General features: G+C 42.6%; 1 protein-coding gene across 1 annotated transcript in view; it reads left to right on the top strand.

The window, feature by feature from the left end:
• GYPC (glycophorin C (Gerbich blood group)) overlaps nucleotides 1–26404 on the top strand; it is a 27983-nt gene extending 1579 nt beyond the window's left edge. The window contains exons 2-3 of the mRNA XM_081853706.1: nucleotides 22057–22107; nucleotides 25416–26404. Of these exons, the coding sequence (XP_081709832.1) occupies nucleotides 22057–22107; nucleotides 25416–25612 (248 nt within the window). The 3' untranslated portion in view covers nucleotides 25613–26404. The remainder of the gene's footprint in view (nucleotides 1–22056; nucleotides 22108–25415) is intronic.

The raw sequence follows: 26404 nt of genomic DNA, 5'->3' as shown, positions 1-26404 counted from the left end.
AATCAGTTTGGGGCCTAGATCTGGACTGGGTCAGCCTTGAATCATCCCAAGTCAGGGTGATTCCAAAGTGCCAGACTGGGCCCAAATTGAATCCTGGAGGTGGGTCAGTATGCACAGACATTCTCAATGTTTGCAGCTCTGAGCCCTTCACCAGCTTAGACAATCTGTCTAGGGGCAACAGGTTCTATCTCGTGCCAAAGGATGGTGACTTTATAAATAAATAAACAAAACCCCTGTGCTTTAAACCATTTAGTTCATCATAACTTGTAGTACCACAAAAGTCATCTCATCAAACCCCTTTGCACCGAGGGAGGATAATTAATAACTAAACATTCCTAATTGACTAGGCTGTAAAATAGAAGGTTGTCAGGTATGCTCAGTTTGATTCAGACTGCAGCGTGTCAAAAACTGAGCATAATCAAATACAGGTCATTCCTTGCCTCTGTCTGCACCTTCTCTTTTAAAGCCCTCAGCATGTCATGCTACCCCTGGAAAACTTGTATGTGAAGGAGAAGATAAGACTAAAATGAAACTTGTGGAGAGAAGCAGGGACAGCAATGGGAAGGGCGGAGCTAGCATGCTTGTCTCAGTGATGTAGCATGGGTTGATGGTGCCCAGGGCAGGGCAAGTGTTGTGCCCCCTGGTGGATTGGACAGCTAGGGGAGGAGGCATGGGGTGTTGTGGAGCCTGCACAGAGGGAAAGGAGAGCTGGCCCAAAGGTGTCTGCCAACCAAGGGGCAGGGCACACAGAGACGTCACTTCACTGGCCACACAGAGAAGGGGGCACTGTCCCAGCCCCGAAGGCCTGGGCTGGACACGGATTGCCTCCCTGCAGCTCTGGAAGGCAGTAGGAGATCAGCCATGTTGAGGGAGCCTGTCGTGGGGGTGTCTGGTTGTGCACCTCTCAGAAGTTTGTGCCCAGGGCCCCCGTCCCTCTCAGTAGCCACTATGCTACTAGCTTCTTTGCATTCACTCCCCTCCCCCCCCACACACATGCAATATTATTTTAACCCAGACACCAAATGTCTGAATGGGCTATGTCCCAGCATTCCCCAGCCTGGTGCCTTCCAGATGCTTTGGGCAGCAACTCCCATCAGCTCCATTGGATACAGTTTTATTGTGTACTAAGACACCACTATAATTTCCATCATGAAATCCATATCTAACTGAGACTGTATTTTTGAAGCATCAGCTACCTGTTTGGTGGATGAAGGCATGTGGACAACCAGAAAAGCCAGTGTGCCTTGAATAATCTCTAGAACGAGTTAGCCTCTTGAATAAATTTATTCTCCAACAAATGTTTTGGGGATGTCTCTAAATGAAACTGAAAAACTCTGCTGAAAAACTCCTTTCAATTTTTTGCACAACATTACTGGCACCACTGCCCTTCACTCTCCTTACTTTAACAATATACAGAAAAGATCATTCCAAGGAAGACTTTTTTTTTAAGTTCCAAGAAGTCCAAATATGTTGTTGAGCTTATCAATAACTTGCACATGGGAGTCTCAGTGTGGAATGTCTTGAGACTGATAAATTATGATATCCCAGCAGGGTTCTGATGGGGAAGCCTCACATTTAATGCATACACATTGATGAGGGCAGAGATGTAGTTAAGCAAGATAATGTGTAACAGTGTGAACTGCAATGGCAAGGTCTCTTTTCTGTATATACATTTCTTCTTCCTGCATGGCTTCTGAACTTGGAAGTTCTTGATTTGGTGCTTGCTACTTTAGCTAGAGTTGTGCCAAAGATTTCTTTATTGACCATTCATTGTCAGGATGGGAACAATGAAATCTTCAAGAAAAAAATGTGAACAGTGGGGAGAAAGAGAAAGATTTTTTTCCTTGAAAGGTTTTGGATACAAATGATATAAATAAATGTTTCTCTGCATCCTTAATCAGAAGTACAGTGGTACCTCGGGTTAAGCACTTAATTCGTTCTGGAGGTCCGTTCTTAACCTGAAGCTGTTTTTAACCTGAAGCACCACTTTAGCTCATGGGGCCTCCCGCTGCTGCCGCACCGCTGGAGCACGATTTCTGTTCTCATCCTGAAGCAAAGTTCTTAACCTGAGGTATTATTTCTGGGTTAGCGGAGTCTGTAACCTGAAGCATATGTAACCCAAGGTACCACTGTAACTCTTGTTGGGTTCACTGAAGTTTACTCCATATTAAGTGAGTTCAGGATTCTATCTTAATCATTTAAACTCATGGCTTTGACTTAGATTAGTCAGTTTCTGGTTCTTGATAATTTGGCATATGCTCATTGCCTGTTTATTGCCTGTTTCCATATTAATATTTTAAAAATACTAAAATTTCATTTTTATCTCACTGTACACATTTCTAAACATATTTTTGTCATATGAAATACATACTTTTAAAATAAAATTTGGTTTTATTTTCTGAGCTGAGAACTTCGGAGAAGTGCAAAATCTGGAAGATTATTACTTTCCAATCCAGGAGGTTTGAATTAAGTCAGTTGGCTTACAAATGCAGACTGAATGAAATTCTCCTCCTTTCTGGCTTCAGCATACAGGAAGCCTACCCCCTTTGCCTTCTGGATGTCATAATACCCCTATGGAAACTTTTGAATGCATCATTTATATTGGTTTGTTCTCAAAGTATGAAAAAGGGATGCTACTCCATGGAAATGATTCTCAGAATGCTAGTAGGAGTTTGCAGGCTTCATAAAACACACACACACCCCTCGAAGTATCATGCAGCCTTAGGCCATCTGTTACCAGCTCTTGACATGTAGCCAAAAACCTAATAAAGGCCAATAGCAAGATGGTTAAATGGTTTAATGGAACTGCTGCATTTAGAGGCGGTATGCCTCTGAAATGAATACCAGATGCTAGAGAAAAAACAATGCAAGGGGGGTGGTTGCCTGTGTGCCTTGCTTATGTACTGTGCAGAAGCAACATCTAGTTCCCATGCCCTCTTGTAATCTAGTTGATAACTAAGTTTAAGTGTGTGTTACAAACAGAATCACATGTTGCTTCCCTATTTACTCTTGTCTCCAGTTCATTCCCCATCTTTTGTAGCTTGTCCTGTGTTGAATTTTATATCTTTAGGGCAGGGACTTCTCCTCTTGCACTTGTGTAAAGTGCTATGTACACTGGTTGTGCTATATAAATTAATACAATGGAACCTTGTTTCTTGAACAGCTTAGTTGACGAACAAATCGGCTCCCGAACTCCGAAAACCCGGAAGTAAATGTTCCAGTTTTTGAGCATTTTTCAGAAGCCAAACGTCCAATGCGGCTTCCAACAGGAAGCACTTGCAGCCAATCGGAAGCCACACCTTGGTTTTTGAACAGCTTGGTTTTTGAACAGCTTCGGGTGTTGAACAGTTCTGGAACGGATTAAGTTCGAGAACCCAAGTTGCACTGTACTAAACAACAGACAACATACACTGGCCATGAAAGAACATGGCTGAAAAGAGGGTGCAGGACTAGATCCTAAATGCAGGACTGATTCTTTATTCTTGTATTCTTCTAACAGTGAGAAGGTCTATAGTCCAGACCTTTGGGTCTGACGTTCAATTCATGGGATCTTCAGCTAAGGCTGAGGCCCTGCAGAGCTGCTGTCTGTCATTGTAAATAGACATTGTAGCTTTCTATGTTTCTGTCAGTTGATCAGCATGTGATTGGTAAGCTCCAGTTCAGCTCATGCTACTTGCCCCTTTGGTGATTGCAACTTCCATGCTACTGCTTAAAAGTACAGTGGTACCTCTAGTCATGAACTTAATTCGTTCCAGAGGTCCATTCTTAACCTGAAACTGTTCTTAACTAGAGGCACGCAATTTCCTTTTCTCATCCTGGGGCAAAGTTCTCAACAAAGTTCCAGATTAGCGGAGCTTGTAACCTGAAGCATTTGTAACCTGAGGCGTTTGTAACTCGAGGTACCACTGTATGCAGCTAATATGGGTCTCCTCTCTGAACGGCTCATGCTTTAGCAAGGCCATCTTGGCTACTGTGATTCTCCAATGATTTAGGAGTTTAATCACTGCTCTCTAGATGGCACACCAAGGGGAAATGGAGAATCGCTGAGGGCGATGATAATTTTTCATTCCTAATTATTCATTTTCCATAGGCTTCTCCAACATCCTTCAGTCTTCTTTTGAAATTGATAGGGTGACATGGGTTGTAGGAACAGCAAGGGTTATGCCTTCAACATGGCCAGCAGAGGTGCCAACTTGAATAAAATATGAGGGGCAGGTAACCCCCCGCGTGCATAATCGATCACAAGCATGGGCATCACCGGGGGGGAGGGTCAGTTGCCCCCCCAATCAATAAAAATACATAGCTAACTGAGATTCTGCCTGCCTCCCCTAACAAAAGGCCTACTGCCCCCTAACAAAAATCCTGGCTACGCCCATGATCACAAGTCGTAACCATTTGAATGGCAATGCCCATCAACTTGGGGGTGGTGGAGGCCCCCTCAAATATTTTATGAGGGGCAAAGGGGCCTTGGCCCCTAGGCATTGGCTCCTATGATGGCCAGGAATGTTGTACAGTATTGGGGTGATGGGTGAGGTTCAGGTACAGAAATCAGAATCTAGCTTGGGCTTTAAATACACACACACACACACACACACACACACACACACACACACTCTTCTGGGCTTTCTTAAGTCTTCTCTCCAGGCATCCTTCATTTTCCCCCTATGCCAAATCCCCATAGGCAGCTTTATGCTGCTTTTAACATTGAATGCACTTTTTTTTTTTTTAACCTCCTTTTCTCTTAGGGTATTCAAGAAGCATTGTCAGCAGGAAGGAAGGAAAGGAAGTTATGGCCACAGGGGAGGAAGGCATAAATCTTTCCTTTTCAACTCATGGCCTGGGGTGTTTTATTTTTTCACTTCCTTTCTCAAAGGATCCCTGCCCATGACACTGGCTGTCCCCAATTCCCATTTCTGCAGGTGCCAGATATTTTTTTATAACCCCCCCCCCCCCGCTCATTTCTACACTAGGGCCCTTCTGGGGGGAAAAACCATACATACACAAACCTCTCATCCTTGCAAGACCAACGGAGTTTATCAGTCTCCTTTTAATTTCCAAAGCTGCCTCAGTGGATTGTGCTTTCTGAATTGCAAATGAACCCAGGGACCAAGTCTTTTGCTCTTTGCTTCATGCTCTGCAGGTTTTAAATAAGTTGGTGGAGAGGGAGAGGTGCCACTAGGGATTTACCCTTGGTAGTGAGGCACATGGCAATGGCATCTCTGTCTCTGCACAGAAAGTTGCTGTTTTCCTTGGGCGAGTCAGGCAACCGGTGTAACTTTTACAGCCTGCAGCAGCGACTGACAGCCCCAGGAGCTGAGCGGAGAGTGAATAAAAAGCAAATCCTTCCTCTGGGGATAAGTTTCGTCACCTCTTCTTAAGAACTAGCTTCCTTCCTGATGTGTGAGCATAGCTCAGCAGTTGCCAAAGTTCCTGTATGTAACCAAATTGGACAGCAAAATGCCACAAGTCTTACAACCTCCTGCAATGCCACACGTAGCCACCTTTGCTGCAGAACCTATTTGCCAGAGGGATGTCTCTTTGGATCCCTGACCAGTCCACACCCCCATTCTTCACTCCCTCGATTTTATCCCCTCTGCAACCGGGTTGCTGGGATGCAAGGAGGGATGAAGATTTGGGTAGGGCATATCTCTACTGAAGACCTCTCAGAAATTGGACTAGCGTGAAACACAGCTGCGAGAATTATGGAATAGGAGCAGCTGTGTGGAATGTATTTTTGCAAGTGCCTGAACATCGCTTGTTGGTTCATTTCAAGCCCTAAGCATGTGGTGGAGAACCTTTATCAGCCTGACTTCTGACTTTCTAGGGAACTTTCTGGGTGGGCACATGCTAGTACTGTGCAGGGCTAAAAGCAAATGTTTGAGGGCAACAAATGTACATTTCACCTTTGGAATAATAGGTCAGTTTCTACACACACTTACACACCCCTCTGTATCCTCCATCCAGGCAGGCAAGAGGCATTATCAGAGTTGAAAGAAAACATTTCAGGGGAAGAGGCAGAGGGGCTTGCAGACAGGGGAGGGAATTGGGTTGCTCAACTGTTAAAGCTGAACTCTTCTTCTTTTAAAGAAAAGTTCATTCATTTATTTTTTAGTGTTTGACTTGAACAATTGAGCAGGGCAATTGATCTGTGGACTGAGCAAGTTGCAAAATTCATGTCTTTCAGTCAAGGAACCCTGGGGATTATAGTTCTGTAAATGAGTCTGGATACAAAGCACTAGCCGCACATAACTATAATTCACAGGTCTTTCTGCAGAAAATCTAGAACTGTTAATCTGTTATTAACTGGTTTCCATTTGTACAGAAGGCCCCTCTGCCAGAGATTTATAATGGAGATTCAGAGCATCTATAATGGTTCCTGATTCAATCCGTAGCAGATTCCATCCCCCCCCTCCCCAATAAGCCAAAAGGTCATGACCTCTGCAGCTTCTTCACACCACTTGCCCCGTTTCGTTTCCTCCTTGAGAGTCCCCAAAGCCTTGCATCCTGTTTATGGGGCATTAGCCAAGGCTGATTTCAGCTAAACTTCCAGTTACAGATAGGTAGCCGTGTTGGTCTGCCATAGTCAAAACAAAACAAATTCCTTCCAGTAGCACCTTAAAGACCAACTAAATCAGTTCTTGGTATGAGCTTTCGTGTGCATGCAGTGTATCTGAAGAAGTGTGCATGCACACGAAAGCTCATACCAAGAACTGACTTAGTTGGTCTTTAAGGTGCTACTGGAAGGAATTTGTTTTGTTTCAGCTAAACTGTTTTACTTGTTTGAAACAAATCAGGCCTTTGGGCTTTGGTAGCATCTGATTTTTGGTCACAGGACTTGAGACTGAATGGAGCGCAAGTAGCAATCTTGATGGAATGCTTGTTTGAAGAGTTTCTTGCCTGGGTAAACACATGATGGATGAGGCTCAGGCGAGGGGACCAGCTTGAAGAACAGAGAGAGAGTTGATGTGTGAGGATGGTTTAAATGAAAAGAAGGAGCCTGAGGCGAAGGTCTTTCCCCTTCTCATAGAGGCCTGTCTTTTCCTGAAAGAGAAGGGCTGTGTTTTCTGTCTTATGTTGTTAACAACATTTCCCAGGCAGGAAGTGAATCCGGCATTATGTTCGTAGCCTCCCTGCTACCCTGCCCCAGGCAGTAATTGAGGAGATGAAATTATGAATTCCATGTGTCCTCTCAACAGTATTGCTTTTCAGTAAAGCCCTCTCCTTAAATCAATGAGGTGGTGTGCACGAGACGCACTCTGCCCGGACTCCTCTTTTTTAAATGGCGCATAAACCGGTGCTGTGACTTACACATCCTGACAGCTGCCTTGAGGTGACCATTCGGTGCATGTAGAAGTGAAACAGTAGCTTGTCTGTCTGAAGTGCAACATGACTATTTTTGTCAGATTGGTAATTGTAGCTATCTCCAGGCGTCTGCCGCACATGTCTTGTAATTAAAGATCATGCTGGTTATTAATTCCACCAGAGCTATTCTCCTTTCCCCTTGTAGCACAAAGGAAACTTAACTTTCTTGAACCAAAAGAAAGAGAAAATCCCCCCCAGTTTTAGATCACAGAAAGGAGGAGGTATCTAGAAAGAATAAATTATATTAGAGTCCCAACAAGAATGGGTGTATGTTGTAATAAGCAAACACACCAGACACCATAAATTCAGGTCAAAGTAACTTAAAGTTAATAAGATTGGTATTTTGCATGCCCTGGTTCTGTGACATCTAGTCATGAGATGCTCAAGTTATAAGGATGAGAGACTGAGGCTTAACACACTGCCTAGTTTTCTTAAGCCACTTTAGCTTCTCTGATGCAAGTATAGAGGAATCATTCACCTCTGCCACTGATGAGCGTGTCAATATATCTATAACAGGCCTCAGGGCCAGCTTTAGTTTTTGGAAGGCCCTCAGAGCAACATGACCTAGGAAGGCCCAGTGGTCTCAGAGGTCAAGGTGGTTAGGGCCAGAGGATGTCTGAGACCACAAAGACATACCCTCCAACATCCTGCTGATCAAAATTTGGATGCTTCTTTTTTCAATCCTGAGCTCTCACAGGAGCCAGCTGACTTAAGCCAGAGCTCTGGACCAAAAAAACCAGGACATGCAGGGAGTCAATCAGAAACTAGTATGGTTTCTTTAATTCCAGAATGTCCCACTCAAATCACAATGGTTGAAGTGTATGCAAAGAGAATATCTTAAACTTCCTATATGGTCAAGATGGTTTTTTGGAGCAAAGCCTGGCCAGATCATAGGTCCTGAAAGCTAATATGGTGGCACTGACTTTCTGTTGGTGGGTCCCTTAATAGACCTGGACCCCAGCAGCTGCCTAATTCTGCTGGCCTTTTGTGCTTACCACCCCAGGCCTGTGCACAAAATGAAGCACAGCCTACCAGCCATGTGCATTTGTCTACAAAGAACATTATAAGTGTCATAAGTACCTAATAAGGAAAGTAGTATGGCTGGTAGATGTGCTTGGTGTGGTTGTTCACTAGTTGGGCAGGACAGAACTGGAGCCATAAAATTAGATTCAGAATTGCAAAAGAGTAAGGTCAAAGAGAATGGCAAAAAAATTGGATTGTCAGTTATTCCACCTGTACCCAGCAGTGATTGTGTGTTTGTGTGGTGGGGATAGTGGTTGACAACACTCCTGCAGTAGCAATGAGTCTGGGTGGTACATGAGATTGGTCCTTATGAGCCCAGGATCTAAATCTCCACATCAGCTTCCATGGTCATCAGAAATCACTGAGCAAACTATGAAATTGTAAGGTACACTGTTTACAACAGTGCCATCAATACTTTCTAAGCAAGTGACAACTCTGATTAAAACCCTTTTAGAATCTATAGTTTTAATTTGTATTCATTACATCATACCATAGACAGCAAACGTCCTCTGTCGGTTTTTATCAAAGATATGGAAAACACTCAATTGATTTGTACCCACTAGATGTCATTTGAAGCACCTTGGAACCTAGCAAGATTTTTTTTCAGTACAGACTAGATATCAGGGTTTTTCAAATGACACCTTCTAGCTGGATACAAATCAACTAAGCAGTTTTAGAGCCTTCACCAAGAGCTTGGCAGCCTAGGGCCAGGTAGCCAAGTATTAAGAGGATGTGATTTCCTTGGTCAATAAGAAATTTTGTTTGCTGCAATTAAAAACAAAACAAAACTGCTTTGTGCTCCTGAAGAACAAATTCTAAGGTGCTCTGAGTTCCCCTTAGTATTTGACTTCTAAGCCCCTCTGTGACATCAGTGCAACTGAACTAACAGCCCAGAAGGTGATAACACAAATCTGCCTGTGACTTCAGAGCAGACAAGTGACTCTCAACAGCTGGTGGACTGTCAACACACTAGTTTCTAATCAATAATTGAGAACTAATGCCACTTCCTTTCTGGCTGAGGAAAAGACAAGCCTGATTTAAAGAAACTGAACAGAATGATAGAATGATAGATTAGATAGATAGATAGATAGATAGATAGATAGATAGATAGATGATAGATATAGATTAGATAGATGATAGATAGATAGATAGATGATAGATAGATAGATAGATAGATAGATAGATAGATAGATAGATAGATGATAGATAGATATAGATAGAAAGATAGATAGATAGACAGATAGACAGACAGATAGATGATGATAGATGATAGATAGATAGATAGATAGATAGATAGATAGATGATAGATAGATAGATAGATAGATAGATAGATAGATAGATATAGTTCAACTAATGTTGCTATTATTTTGTTTTATGGCTCACATTGCCCCCAGGGCAAGATACAGTATTCAAAAGTAATAGGTATATTCCAAAATACAGTATTCTAAAATATAAAATATACCAAACTAAAGCTACTCAGAACCAGATTACTCTGGGTTGCTAAAATATTGTCGAAGTGGAAAGGTCTTATACCAGCTTCTGGGAAATGCTTGGGGAAGAATATTTCATATTTCATGGGTAATGGGCAGCAAGAATGCCTTCTATGTATGCCTTTTGGTGCAAACACGGTATAATCAAGACCTATATTTTGTTACTTGCCAAGTCAAATGCAGCTCCACAGCCATTGTGGCTTGCAAGAAGTTTAATAATGCTGATTTCACAGTCCCGGAAAGACAGTTTATCATGCTCTGGGTGGCCCATGATATATGACTTGTGAGGAGCACTGAGCTAGGTGCATCTCAAGTCGTAGAGCTGCAATCAAAAGGAATCTCTCAACTAATCTGAACAATAATCACAATCCAGTGCCAGTCTAGAAATGCTGAATGGATAGTGTGTTATGTGTGGTTATGGAAGGCACAGCGTCAAACTCTCAGACATGAATCTCTTTAGGTGGCTTTAATAAAACACTAACTCTTCGCCTGAACACATTGTCAGGGTTTAACTCGAAAGCATGCAGTATCTTATGTAATAAGAGCCCCTATCAAATGGCTGTCCTACTATTACAAGCTTTTCTTGCCATCAGATCTCAGAGTTCCACCCAGGCTTTCTGTCTTTAGCATGTTCTAATTTTTCATCAGTGGGAAAAGACTCATACAAGTTTTGACTCTTATATACACCACACAGAATATCTCATCGGTCAGCTGGAGTTTTCAGAGCCATGGTGTGGAGCTGATAAACTAGGCTCATAGCAGCAAGAACTGTCATCCTAATTCAGAGCAGGAAGCCCAAGTGTGAAAGGGTGTCCATGCTTTAAAGACTAAGGCAGGAATGGGCAAACTTTTTCCTCCAGGTGTTGTTGTATCACCAACTCCCAACAGTTCTGGCCAATGTGGCCAGAGGACACAGATGATGAGAACTGTAGTCTTCTGGAAGGCCACAGGTTCCCCGTTTTAGATGTCATAGGTTGCATTTTGATACCTACTTATCTGGGAGTCATTTCTAAGAAGACATGTATAGGATTGCACTATCCAATCATTTTCAAGTTACTCCGTCTTTTGTTAAAAACCTGTCAATAACCCCTTGTCATGCTAGTCTGAAAATACCTTCCAACATCATATGGTGCTGTGACAGCAAAATTTCCATGGGGTGTTAGCAAAAGGCAGCTACTCCTATTGTACCTCCCCCTCCCCCCAGTATGAGCTTCTACTGTGCCAAAGGGATTATTGCAATCTTTTCACAGAGCATTCCTTTTTTTGCAGAACAAAACAGCAATCCCAAATATGCTGAGGCAATGCTCCCGAAAAAGTTATGTCTGGAAGCCACTGCATCTTTCAAAGCAATGCTGTGGTGCAGCCTATATGTCAAGTAGTGGTTAGCAGTATTCTGGTTGAAATGTGAGTTCATCAGATTCAAGTGGGGGGAAGACCTGAAGCCTACGCTTTTACTCACTGCAACTAACCCAAGTTTATATTCCCAGTCCTGCTTCCTGTTCAAACTCCCATGTGCAGCCTGTGATTTCTGCTGCTTCTTTGAGACCTGTTGGTCTTCCAATGTCAATGCCACTATCCTCCCTGGTTCACTACTGGGAAACCAACAACAACAAGGCTCTAACTTTTCTCTATCTTTTGACTGAAGCGGGTGAAATTTGCACACACAGTAGGCCCTCAAGAGAGCATAAAGCCTGCCAGTGATTTTTATACTAGGCACCTCTAAAATGTGATTTCACCCACCCTCCAAACAGAAACCATCTCTAACTTTTTATTTAGGGGCAGAATTGGATGGAATTTGCAGGTTGAGTCACAACTTCAGAGAGCATGAATCCTGTCAAATTTCAGAAGGATCACTGTAGTAGTTCTGCCACAAGGACTGAAATGGGTAACAACAAAAGGAATCACTTAAATATCCACATGTCTTTTGTGTGCAATTAGTCTGAAAATCACAGACATGAGAGATCTCCACATTTGCAGACAAATAGGCCCAAAGGCCAAGAATGTTTTTGGTATAGAAATAACTAAAAGAGATTCATTTTCCCAACTAGACTTATCAGTGATAAATGAGCTCTGAAATTTTGAGAGAGAGAGAGAGAGAGAGAGAGAGAGAAGAGAGAGAAAAATTTTGGCTCTGTAAACATCTTAGGGTGCTGGAGATTTGATGTAGGAGCACCAGGTTTCAGTTGGCTGCTTGACTGCTTAAACTGTGTGCCTCCACCTAAGCTTGACTTGTCTATTTGAAAATATAAATGTTACAAAACTCCAATAAGCCTCTAGTGACCTCTTTCCAAAGGAAATCCAAGCTGAATGTGTAATGCACCCATGGAACTTTGCTCTTCTCAGAGTAATGGGGCAAAACTAAGGTTAACTTCAAAGGACAGTGAAGCTGGAGAAAGATAAAACACTTCCTGTGTGGCGCTGCACTTCACAGGGGCTATAAAATTCCCCACAGGATTGCTGGCTCTTCTTTCCAAAGAATGAATCACCCTTCCGCAAAACAAGAGGATGGTTTCAGCAACATCTCTGTGTACCCTCCTGAGCAGTAAATCTAGAAATATGAGGAGGATTTCCCCAGGACCAAACAGTTTGTACCAAAGAGCAAGTACCACAGATAGCACAAAGCTTCTTCTGCCCAGACCCAGGCTGAATCTACACAGTTATATAAATATTTTTTAAAAAAAAAACACTGTGAAAATGCCTTTATAATACATGTAGTAAAGTATATATGGAATTTGCCATTAGCTCATCAGTGCCATTTAGTGTCACATTTGTAAAATGCATTTAAAACGAACTTAAAATGTTGCATTTGCAGCTTTATTTCCAACACGGTTGACTGGCAGATGTTGCTGACCCATTCACAATGAGCCATGGTTTTGCATACCACTAACTCTGGCATGAACTGTAGTGATGTGCAAAATGAGAGTTTGTGCTCATGGTTCATAAGTGGCACATCATATGGCAGAGGCAGAATGGCAGAAAGGGAGAAAATGCGAATCAAACACCAGGTACAAGGTAGGGGCAGTAGCTGATGGGGAAGGCCATAGCTCAGTGGCGGAGAAACTGCCTTGCATACAGAAGATTCAGTCCTCAGAATCTGCAGGTAGAGTTAGAGAAGACTCTTGTCTGAGACCCTGAGGAACTGCTGTCATTCAATGTAGACAGCACTGAGTTAGATAGGCCAATGGTCTGACTTGGTTTAATGTAGCTTCCTATGTATGTTGAGGTCTCAAATCACATGATAGCTTGTGCATAGCATCATTTTGCGGCGGCTGTTTTACCCACAAGAAAATGGCTTCTGACTAGATCCACTTGATAAACGCAATATTGACTTTGACACAAGCAGTTATTTCACGTGCATCTGTAAAAACAGGATTTGGCAAACAAATTTTCATATCTGTCTGTTATATAATCTTAACGTCTGTTATCAGCATCTTCCAAAGCTAGTGCTATTCATAGCTTTCCCCTGCATCCAGTTCAACAGCAAGCATTTTGCTGGCATGATGAGGATTATCTTATTCCATATTTATTAATAATAATAATAATATTGCTTTACATGGCTTATCATTTTTATGATGCTGATCTCAATCTTCTTGTTTATTGTTGCCGATTGTGTGTTTTAAAAAGTTTATATAATGGGTTTGTATTTTGAAAACAACGTAGCCTGCTTTGTGCAGAATTTTCTCAGAAAGCACAGTATTTGCCTCATAAATAACTAAATAAATAAATTTATCAAATGGCACATAATGTCAGAAAATAATACTTTGTTGATAACCCTAAAATGAACATGCATTATATTTAAAGATTTCTGGATGGCAGAATACTTTGAAGTCTTTCCTCTGACAGGTTAGGCTGAGGGAGACTCTGTGTGGAATTTTAAAGAATTTCTCTTCAATATTATTATTTTTTACCAGGCACCTATAACCTGCAAAATTCTGTATGTTATTCCATTATCCACTTTGAGCTATACAGTGATACCTTGGTTTGCATACATCTTGGTTTGCATACGTTTTGGATTACAAACACATCAAACCCGGATGTGCATGTCTCAGTTTGCAACCTTTCTTTTTTATTACAACCCATTTTGGGGGGGATTACGAACAAAAAATTTTGGGAGGCCCCATTGGCGAAAGCGCACCTTGGGTTACAACCTGTTTTGGTTTACAAATGGGCCTCCAGAACGGATTATGGTTGTAAACCAAGGTACCACTGTAATTTTATCTTCTATCTTTAGAGATGTGTGTGACATAGGCAGATGCTTCTAGTGTCCGCCATTTTGTTTGCTCTAAAGTGTTTTGTGGGAGCATTGTTTCAGGACATTTGGGGAAGAAAGAATGCTTATTGTCAGGGAACTGACATCAGAGCGAGAGGCGGAGGCAGGGCTCCAGAGCGATGCCGGAGAGGGGACCAGCAGGGGGGAAGGAATTCAGCGTAGCACCAGTAGAGGAGAGAGGGAGATGGAGGAATTGGGGACAGGGCTCCAAGACCCTTCAACAGAAACTAGTGGAGAGAGCGCTGGCACGCCCCTGCCTTCCCCTTACTTGCGCAGACGAGTTCCGCGCAGGGAACATAGGAGGAGACTTGGCGTCAAACAGCTTTTATGCTGGAAGAGGTTCAAGAAACGCCCACTGACAGATTCTGCAAGTGACTAACAGGTCACGGAGGGCGAGCTGTGAGCCTAAGCATGGTTGGGATAGCAATCTAACTAAACCGGAGGCAATTTACGCACAAGTAACCCCCTTACAACCATTACACTTACCTCCTTGTAAGCAATACAACCAGCCAGAGGCCAGGTAAATGGTGGCATCCTACCATGCCATCTGCTACTGAGAGGGACAATGACATCTCTGCCTACAAGGTTCCACTATGATATCAGGGCAGATCAGATAAAACCTTAAGAAGGAATAACATGGAAATGCACCAGTAGTGGTGGATGGAAGCTCACAAGAAAAAGGAAAACTTTGGCAAGGCACCTGCCCTGAAGACTGTTTCCTATACCTGATAAAAAAAGTAATCTTCTAATCTGTCCCCTAACCACTTCTCCTTTAATTCATTCTAGTTCTCCTTTTTTAAAACAAAAAACAAAAAACCTTTTACTACCCCAGTTCTTGACAAATCATTGTTAGGCTTTGCAAAATCCCAAATTGTGTGCTCCTCACAGGGCATCATTCAAATGCAGCAGCTTGGTGTATATTTGCATAATGTGTTCTAAATTGTGGATTTTGGTTATCTAAGCCAAACTACAGGCGCATTAATGTGCAGTACGTAGCTATGTTCCCACCCTTTTGCTTTTATAAATTACAGATGTGCATGGTGTGTGTACAGTGGTACCTCGGGTTAAGTACTTCAATCGTTCTGGAGGTCCATTCTTAACCTGAAACCGTTCTTAACCTGAAGCACAACTTTAGCTAATGGGGCCTCCTGCTGCTGCCGTGCCGCCAGACCACGATTTCTGTTCTCATCCTGAAGCAAAGTTCTTAACCCGAGGTAATATTTCTGGGTTAGCGGAGTCTGTAACCTGAAGCGTATGTAACCCGAGGTACCACTGTATATGTATGATCCTTTTGAGAAATGCAGGTTGCAGGGAGGTGTGGTTTATCTCTCCTCTCTTCAAACTGAAATTGCCCCCTCCTATAGAGTACCAATACTTGGGCGGGGGGTATAATTTGTTTGTTTTATCTCCATCATGGAGAGCACGAGTTGTGGTGAGATCACCCAAACTGCCTTCCTGTGGTGGGGCGAGACCATTTGGATAGCCACAACACCCCATTGGTTGCCCTTCGGTTGCTGGGACAGAAATTTGGCCTGTTTGGTTGTCTATTGGCTGCCAAGGGGCCATTTAAGCTGCTGCACATCGCTGGGAGCTTTCTCTTTCTTGCGACGTGCATCTGATCACCCGCCCTCCTTCCCTATATTTAGGGCTGTCCTTTTGGCCTTGCTATGCCTGTCTAGGGGTCATCTGTCGTGGAACAGGGGCCCAGTAGGAATTTTGCCATTTGGCTGATTGGCTGTTGCCATTTGGTTTTTGCCTACCGTGTAGCAAATTGTCACAACTAGGTAAGGTTGGTGGTTAGGCATTGGTTCAATGTTTTGCAGAGGGGAAGTGGTTGGCTGTGCCTGCCCCTCCATTGCTGCTAGGGAATTCTGTTAAAGGAATCCAGGGACTCTCCTTGCTTTTGTCCTATCCCCTTTCAGGGGTTAGGGCCATGCCAGAGTCCCTGGGAACATATGGGGTGAACTGGAGCCTGCACTCAACTCCGTGCTCCCCCAGCATGTTTTCCCTTACCTACCTCTGGTGGAGTCCAGTTGCCAGTCCTGTTCCTGCCACGGAGCAGGGTCAGGTAGTCGGGAACCAATGCCTAGGCAACCACTCACATGCTGTAATTCAATAAAGTTCTGGCCAAAATTATTGCCAAAAGCCTTAAACTAAAATTCTGTGTCTATTGTGTATTTATTTTTGGGGGTGGTTTCGGGGGTCTTCACACGCAACTACTAGCCATGCGTAGGAGGGCAATTTATGTTCCAGTCATGCTGGAGAGAGAAAAGATAACTTTCTCCCCTTCTCCAAATGCTAAATTCCTGGTAACTATTATCCTCTGCTCCCCACAAAACCTGCACTTGTAATTAATAAAAGTAAAAAAAGAAGAAGAAGAAGGGAAAGGAAGCTACACATTGTATAATCTGGCTTTCAGCACAGAATTTCAAACTGAGTAGAACATGCCAGAGTACAATCAGCCCTATTTATTAGGTTCATGGCATCACTATCTGAAGGCCACAAAAAAAGAAACAAAGATATTTAAGAGTCACTGGATTTCATCTGGGTTGCCTTTAAAACAAAAAACTGCTGTTGTTTTCCTGTCCACAATATGTGATCTTTGTTCGCTGCCTTTGGAACATCTAAACAAAGAGCATCTATCCTCTGGGAGCTGTATACCCATCGCCCTGCACTGATCAATAAGCAATGGTACCACACGGATAACACTGTTATGGCTCACAGGACTACTGCCTTTCTTTGATTCTTATTTTTAAGGAAGCGTTAAGAAAACTGTAAGCCCCTAGGTTAATTAATGGAAGTGACAGCAGCAGTCTTAGGCAGCAGGAATCAACGCCGGCAGTTCTGCTGTATTTTTCAAGCCAAAGGTGGGCTGCTCAGATTATATGGAGTGCATTAACATAATGAATTTAATTCATCAAATACTCCACAGTTTAACTATGTTGTTTCTGTGGAAAAACATCCAGCAAATACCTGGGGCCTATAATTTTATTTGCTACCGAGGCAATTAAATATTTGCATCTGAATGCAATTCGAGGCACAATCCCGTTCACTCTGAATGGCCATTAGTTCTAGAAGGATGAACACCGGGCCTTAAGTGTTTTGATTTTGAAGCAATCTGTGTGTTTATCTGCATTTTTCTCTAACCTCGCCTTTTGAAGACGATCCATTTACAGTCACCTAAACAATCAGTGTGGTTGTTATATTTCCCCCTCCCCAACTCACCATTATTATCCTTGTAATAATTTAGCATATAAATGGAGGCCAAATTATTCTATCTCCTGTCCAGATTGACAGATGAGAAACTGTTCCTTAATTTTCAAAGAGCGGCGTTGATGAGTTTCACCATCTCGTGGAAGGCGGTGATGGGTTTTTCAGCGGAGAGAGTGTCAGATTGATGAATTTGCTCTGATGACCCCTTCAGAAAAGTGGATGCCAACTCCAGTGGGGCACCAGAGTTGGCAGCAAGTATTCAACTAGATAATGGGTAACGGTTTAACTGTTCAATATGCAGTTTGAACAGAATCCTTTTATTAGAAAATGGATTTTGCAAGCTCTCTCTCTCTTGATTCATGCACCCTTAGGCCAGCCTTCCCCAGCTCCCATCAACCCCAGCAAGCATGGCCAATGGTTAGAAATTATGCGAGAATATCAGGCTGGGGAAAGTCCACCCTAGATGTCTTCACACACTATGTTGGGGTGATTCTGGGCTTGTCTCCAAATGTACTTTAAATACAAACTTGCAGTCAATCATGACTCCCCAGTATGGAGAAGGGCATAGCTCATGCAAAAGGTCCCAATGCCTGGCATCCCCAGGTAAGTCTGGACATGGGCACAGCCAGAGGGCAGCAGAGGGTGGCATCTGCACACACCCAGATCAAGTGAATAAATAAAAATACTTAGCTAACTGACCAATCACATCACAGATAGTTCAGTTCTTCCCCCCACTAACAAAAATCCTGGCTACAGCCATAGGCCTGGAACAGCCATAGGCCTGGAAGGCCTGAAATCTTGGAGAACTGTTGCCAATCAACATAGACAATACTGAGCTACTTAGGACAATGGTCTGACTCGGTTTAAGGCAGCTTCCTGTGTTCCAAATAATTGTACCTGCATGATGCATGCATTTGTCACACACTTTATTTTTCAGTGAGCACCCAAAATGTAACAAGTCAAGTGACCTTTAGCAATCTTTTCTTGTACTCCTTGGCCTCTAGCCTGAGATTTAAATCTATATGGCAAATCAATGAATGAGAGGTGTTGGCAAGAGAAAAAAACATACACACTAAAAGCAGGGAGGATGGACACAATTGCAGAAGCTGTGTGGTTTATAATTTTATAGCCAGAAATACAGAATGTGATCCCTGTCCTGTTTTTTCCTCCAACCCCTTTTCTTCTGCAGTGTAGTCTGCACTGGCAGATCTTATTGCAAAGCGGGCACAAGCTTTTAAGATTTAGGACTGGAGCTTCTTAGGGGTTGGGTCACATTGCTGAGAACTGCCAATTCCTCACACAGGACAAAGCGGTTCCTTTCCACGTGCCCAGTGTAATCTGTGGGCCAGACTAGACAGGAACACAATTAATGTGCCTCCCTTTTTGTTATGTAGTTAGGAGTCTTGGGATGGTGGAGAGGGGAAATCTCAATCATTCTCCCACTGCAAACAAAATTGCCTCTCTTGAAATTGCTATTTGCATTTCAAGGGCACCAGTGAGAGATTTCCTTGAAATGGAAATAGTAGAGGTTTTGTTGTTGTTGTCAGGACTGTGACATGGCGATAGAGAGTTAAACGCCTCCTTCCAACCTGTTGCAGTCCAGAGGCTGCTCAGGCATCAAGAGTGGCCAGCATTTTACATAGTAATAATCCACACACACCAGAAAATAGGTGCTGAGTTGCAAAGTGGGAGGATGGTTTTCCCAACAAAATCCATCACTTTGGCATGGGATGAATGAAAACCTGGCCAGCATCATGGTCATGCACCTGCTGAGAGCCCATATCCCAGCAGGCAGCCCACTGACAAGAGCCCCCTTGGACCTGCTCCTCCTCTTCCCCATTTCAGGGTAGCTTGTTCACCTGACTCTCCCTCTGGCCAACCAGGGATGAGCAAGTAAACATAAGTGGAAGTGAAATGGAGGAGGAATAACTGCCACTGCATTCTTGCTCATTGGCTCTGTCTGGCAAGAAAACGGCTGGCAACAACAGTAACAAAAGCATGAACTCACTGAAGGAAGGGGTATTGAGGGTGTCTTGCAAAAGCTCCCTCCTCCAGGCTTTCCCCTCACAAAAAAGAAATAAAATAAAATTCAACCCATCACTGGCAACAGTAATAAAACCATGGTGTGCTTTCAGACAGCCTGTGGAACGAACATTCATTCAGGTTGGTTTGTGGGGAGATTAAAAAACGGCTGTTGAGGAGCATTCATTCAATTTTTTTGTATGAACTCTATACAGTGGTACCTCGGGTTATAGGTGCTTCAGGTTACAGACTCTGCTAACCTAGAAATAGTACTTCGGGTTAAGAACTTTGCTTCAGGATGAGAACAGAAATTGCGCGGCGGCGGGAGGCTCCATTAGCTAAAGTGGTACCTCAGGTTAAGAACAGTTTCAGGTTAAGAACGGACCTCCGGAACGAATTAAGTTCTTAACCTGAGGTACCACTGTATGGTGTTGCATCAAAGCAAGTGCAGGTGCATTGCCCTGTCACATTTCTTATTCTAAAAGGTCTGATCTTTGGGGGGAAGTGAGTTTGTTGGAAAAGACCTCCCAATCAACATTAATTACACAACCTGAATGTGCCAGTATGTGATTGAATCCCACCCAAAATCAGCAACTGTCTGGAACTGCTGTACGAAAGCTTACTGCACTTGGTTCAAGGTGTTTAAATTAGAGTTGTGCTATTTGTGTGTAGCTGTGGTAGCTGCAGTCTCCGACCTATGCACTCTGGTCCTGTTTATTTATATACAACTTCAGTGCAAGATTATAGCCATTACAGCAGATAGAAAGAGAAAAGGGCAGGGTAGCGGAACTAGGGAAATAAGAGCCTCTCAGTTTGCTGATGCATTAAGTATCTTGTAAGATAATGGGAAAGAAAAAGGGATTTGTCTGAAGTTTCCTTTCTTCCTGCAAAATGCTCCCACCCCCCTTTTTCCTGCCTTTTATTAGTCTGAAATTTTCTTATTTAAAGTGAGGGCTATAATTATATTTGAGATTTCATGCCTACTTTTTTCAACCTCTCATAACTCTCTCAAACCAATTCCTTTTCTTAGATTCTTTTTTAAAAAACCACACACACACACCCCAATGTTGGGTTTTATCTAATTCTGGCATTGTTATAATCCAGTAGAGAATGTAATTGGAGTTCCAGCAGCCAAATTCAGCCCTGTGGTAAGCAAGTGCCACTTCACAAAAACTGCACCTGTTTATGACAAATGACCTAGATATCCATTTTTGTTGTTCCTTCTGCAGCAGTCAATTGTAGTAAACACCCAGCTTTCATTTTTGAGACAGACTTTTGCTCTTACTGAAGTGGTACAACTGTGGATGGGCTGTACGAGTTGAAACTATGGAGGGGGCATTCACACTACTGAATGATTCTCTTAAAACAACAACTCTGCACATAGAAAATAAAAATAAATGTCCTAGTCAAGCCTTATTTCCCCATTTTCAATGTGTTTTATGAAGAAACATGCAGCCGTGTGAGTCCCCACCTGTGGTATGAAATGGTACAAGCCAGGGACAGATTTGCCAGTTGAATAAGTCTTGGGCCCATTACAACGCCTGTAAGCCAAAGGAGAGAAATTACTCACAGTAGAACCACATTCATCAGAAAGGGCAGATGAGATTCCCCTCTGATTTCAAACTGGAAGGAAAAAAATAGTGACCCAAAAGCAGCCTCCTACTGTGTGATTTTTTTTGAAAGATCACTTCATTATTTATGTTCTTTTTATAACTCAAGAGAAAAATTCCAAACTAAAGATGGATACTACTACAACAGCAACATTATACATACATAACATTGATGGCAGCTTATAAAGTCCTAAAACCGATGCTTGAAAGAGCACAACTTACTATACCAGCTTGCCCAACTTTTGAGCTCTGCAGGGGAAACCATTCTTGCCCACTACTAGGTGGGGACATGGAATAGGGGTTTCTCTTACTCCTACAGGTTAGGCTCCAAGCCTCTAGAATCTAAGGTCTCACAGGCAAGACTCCAAACAATGTAGAATATGTCAAGTACACAAAGTGAAAGACAAACCAGGATCATGCATAATCCATCAGTCTAAGTCCCAAACATGATCAAGGTGTCATTGACACGTCTTCTGCCATTCAACTTAGAACATACACGTTTCTTTCATGGATTTTGTGCTTGTGAGGGAAAATGAGGGAGGAAATGCTTATGCTTTCTGAATTTTCACCCAGAAACGTTGACAGAAAATATTTGTAACATTTTGTAGATGTTTCCTTGGGCTGCAGAGCTACTACACTGGTGTGCTAGTGATATATTTTCAGTGTGTACAGCAGGGATGGAGAACCTTTGGCCCTCTGATGTTGGAGTCAGCAGTGATGGGAGTCGTTGTGCAACAGCATCTGAAGGGTCTCAGGTTTCTCATCCTTAGTGTGGGGGCATCCTCAATGCTTGAATTAGGCTTCTTTTTTATTTAGTTGAGATTCCTGCATTGCAAAAGGTTGGACCAGATGAACCTCAAGGTCCCTTTCCAATGCTACAATTTGAAGATTCTAATTGCTGCCCTTTGCAGTCCAGATCCTTCATATTCTTGGTTTAATGGGAAGAAAACGAATGGAATGCTTAAAAAAAAAAAAACAGAATGCTGCTCCATTCAGTGCAGTAGCTGTGGTTATTTATCACCCGAGATCTCCTGTCTAATTAGATTTTGTATATTCTATTTCTAGCTGCAAATATTGGAAGCTCTCCGACTGCAGCTGATGTTGCAGTCATCGGAGGTAAGAACACAATCTTGCTTGAACAAAGGCTGTATTTCACAGAACAGAAGAAACAAAACGGGACTCTCTGCCTATGCCCAGAAAAAATAAGTATTATAATATACACCTACTCAGCTTTTCTGTTGAAAAATCAATGGTGTGATGCAATATGTCTCTGTTAATAGTCTGTGAAAATGTGATAAACCATTCAGGCCGAACCTGAAAAGACATCCATAAAGCTGCTATACAACAGACTTTCTAGCACATGCAATGACAGCTTCCTTGGGAAGGGTGGAATATTATGGGGAGGGTACAACAAAATGTGCACTCTCTGTATGTAAGACATTTATACAAAAAGGCAAGGCTCCAGGTTTCTAAAAGTCTGGCTTACAATTACAACCTTGCTGAAACTACCACAGACCTGCTGAAAGCAGGTTGGAGCACGGCACTGGAAGTGCAGAGAGAATTGGCAGAAAATATGTTTGGTGCTTGCATGGATGGGGTAAGCAGCCCAGGGATGTAGCAGGCATATGTACCCAGAAGGCTTCCTAGTTGGGAGGGGGGGAGAGACAGGAAGTAAAGCCATTGTATGTTTACATCAGGAGGTATTTAATATCATTTCATAAATTATTATTATTATTTTAAATGCAGCGTCACAGAGAGAAAGGAGGTCTAGACTGCACAGTCCCAGTTAGAGTGCTAAAGTCTAGAGAAAACCATACACAGATAATAGTAGGATTCAACCAGCTCTTTCTGTTAGCAGAAACCAACACAAAGACTTCCACTAGTGTAATAGGGCTTTCCCCCACCCCTCTGCCTTATGCACCCCTCTTGCCTTCTCTAAATCCACTTTGGCGGGTCAGGAGAACCCTCAGAACAGTGCAGGGGGAAAGATATGGAAGATTGTTCAGTTGGGCAGGCAGAAATCCTTGCACGGATGGAACAATCCCCTTAGTGCTAAATTGAGCACTTTGATCCCCCCCCCCCCACACACAAAGGACTAAACAGATAAACCCTGTAAAATGAGGGTATAGAAGATGAAAAATAGGGTCTGTATCCAAATAAACCCTACTCAGATCCATCAACTGACATGACTAATTCAAATAAATTTATTTGTGGGTCTACTCTAATTCCGATTTTATTATTATTAATAATACGAATAATATTAATGATTTAGGCAGGCAATAATAATAATATTGTGGAAGACAGGAATGTCTGGCGTGCTCTGGTCCATGGGGTCATGAAGATTCGGATACAACTAAATGACTAAACAAGAAGAAATAATAATATTAATGATTTTGCAGGCAAGACAAATGAAGAGGTGAAAAGCAATAACTGAGATTAAACAGGTCAAAAACTTGATTCAGGAAACACAGTTTAACCCACTAGCTATTCAGACCAGTATGAAGGGAGTGCTTTAATGCTTCTCAAAGGTTTGTATCTAGTGCACTGCTAAGCAAGCATCCCATCAGTGCAAGAATTCCCACCTGCACAAGGGGACTTCCTACCCTCTCCTCCTCTATGCACTCCCTAATTCTGTTCTGGAGATTCCCCTAATCTTCCAGAACTGATTGAGGAGGGTGTGGGGCAGAGCTCAGAGTGGCATCTCATAAATCACCCATTGCCTCTTAAGAAATGTGGATGTGCAGAAGGTTCCTCACTGGAGCTGAATGCAATCCCTGTTGGTTGCACCATACTTTGATTACTATATAGACTAGACAGCAGCCTCACATGGGGCTGCTCTGCCTTGTGGGTATCCTCACATTCCCACCTCTCATTTTAAAATCTGCGAGAGCCCAGGGCATCTGAAGTCATGGGATTCCAGAGGATACTGTCCCAAAACCTTGCTGTGTGAGGCCTCCTCTTTTTCTTCCCGCTCACGGAACTTCACTGTCTCTCTGCAAGTTTATCCGTGCACATACAAAACCATCTTAGATTATCAACTGGTGTTAAGAAGAGCATTCCCTCTCTAGGCTTTTCCACTGATGAGAGCTACCATGACAGAAACTTGTTACAGCAATTTTGCTACAGTCCCATTAGCACATTGTCGTACTAATTCAAGTTGTTCGCTTGAATTACTATTTCTCCCCAAAGAAGCTTCTTAAATGTTAAGATGTATTATTTGGGCCTTCTTTATTTCTATTGTGTTTGCTCACTTCCTTGCTGTACTTGCTAATTTCAGTAATTCACCAGGTGGATTCCCCGTCATTAGTGGAAATTAGTGAAGTTCTGCTGTATTTCCCTTAGGTTCCATCTCCTGTAACTTTAATTTCAGCTTCCTACAAGTTACTAGGAGGAAAATTGAATTGTGCTGAGTCCCTGAGGCTTATTAATACTGTACAACATCTAAAGAGCATTATAGCCTATTGTGCTTTGAGAGTCCATCACGGGCCTTAAAAATTGATGAATTCCCTATTGGAGTTGCATTATTATACCAGAGGCAACATCTTTACAGGGGCAATTTTCTTTTTCATAGCAGTAACTTTGATTCCTGGAATCAGGCAGCAAAAGCTCTAAGGGTTTCCTAATGCTTCAGACTTGAGTGTGCTTTGCACAGGTAAAGTGATTTCCCATACCCTACCGTAACCATTGTGGGGTTGCTTCAGGATCCCAGGTATGCTGATAGCTTCAGAGTCAAATGTTTGTGGTAAGCCAAGCTTGAAAGACTAACTGTCGAAGCTCAGACCCAGATCTGCGCAGAACAAACAATGAGTAAAACTGAAGTCCTGGTTCAGACTGGTTGGGTGGACTATAGAAAATGAAATGAGAGGAGAGGGGGAGACCATGCTAGAATTATTGCTTGAGGAATTCATTTTTTGCCAATTCCAATATAAACTGACTCTATTCACACTCCTGGTTCAGACTTAAGCTTGGTTAGGAGCAATGGAGAGAGTCTGTGGCAGGAATGGAGAAGGGATTAAGTAGCATAGAATCATATAATCTGTACAAAAAATCTGTGGCCCACACCAAGTTTGGCTCAGAATCTTACATACATAAAACCATGGGAGATGGAAGCACTGACAAGATCTGAAAGTCTCAAGCAGCTGCCAACATGGGTGCAGCAACAAGTCTACCAAAATGTAAATATGGGGGGGGGGGGTGATCTTGTTGTTTCTTGTTTTTGTTTTGTATTGCTTATATTTTTTCCTTAATCCAGTCTTCATCATCACAATGTCAAAGCCGCTTTCTGATGTGTTGCTGTTTATGAATGCTTTCTCTTTGAAGGCTTCAGCAGAAGCATCCATCTATGCAAAACAAAAACAAAAAACCTTCAGCTATTTGAAATCATTAATGAAAGGGAACATTCAAATGTTTCTTCCTCCCCATAGGTGTCATTGCAGCTGTGGCTTTTGTCTTGATTTGCCTCTTGGTAGTGATGCTGAGATACATGTACCGGCACAAGGGCACCTACCACACCAACGAAGCAAAGGGAACCGAATTTGCCGAAAGCGCAGATGCCGCTTTGAAAAATGACCCTACCCTTCAAGAAGCCATGGATGAGAGCCGGAAAGAATATTTCATCTGAGAGCAAAGGCAGCCCCACTGAGTCATACTTAGTCATTCTCTCCTTCCCAAGGGAATCGATCAGAGACATCAAAAAGCACCGGGATACAGCAATTGCACAGAGGAGAACAAGGGGACTAATTGAAATATTGCTGCTTGCCCCCAAGAAGAAGCAACACCAGATCCATGGCTGTTTATTTGATTTTAACAGCACAACTCAGTTCAATATTAGATCAAGAGAAACAAAACAAAAAAACTCAGGATGAGTGATTAACTGATAACAGATAATAGCATCAAATGTCAAACCTTGACATTTGGCAAAAAATAGCAGGTACCAACTGAAAGCATCCTCATAGGTTCGTTGATCCATCCCACACTGATACAGCACCTGAAAGTGAATTTTAAGCTGCAACCCAACAAACGTTGTGATGTATAAAACAGAGGATCTTGGCACAAGCACTACTTTGAACACATATATTGTATCCAGATACTTGGTTTTTCTTAACATGCATAAGCTTGCCAGTGTGAATATATATGTGTATATTTCTTTTGAGAAGACTAAAAAACAACAGCAACCAGGATCTGACAGAAAATGCAAAGAAAACACTGAGGAAAGTTAAAATGAAGGATTTTATTTCCAGATAGCTAGTGTGGTGTCATAATAAGACTCTGTGGTGGGAGTGTAAATTGGTTTGCTTGGCGCCTGTGTTGACTTATAGTTGTTGTTGTTTAAAAAGAGTTGCCCTTGAGCTGCTCTTTCACTGCTCTTCTGAGATTTTATATTTGCCTGTATTAAACTGGCTCCACCTGCTTA

Source organism: Podarcis erhardii, assembly GCF_964252035.2.
Source record: "Podarcis erhardii genome assembly, chromosome: 1".
Taxonomy (NCBI): Eukaryota; Metazoa; Chordata; class Lepidosauria; order Squamata; family Lacertidae; genus Podarcis; species Podarcis erhardii.
Note: the sequence above shows the minus strand (reverse complement) of the source record. Positions and strands in the feature narration are given on the sequence as shown.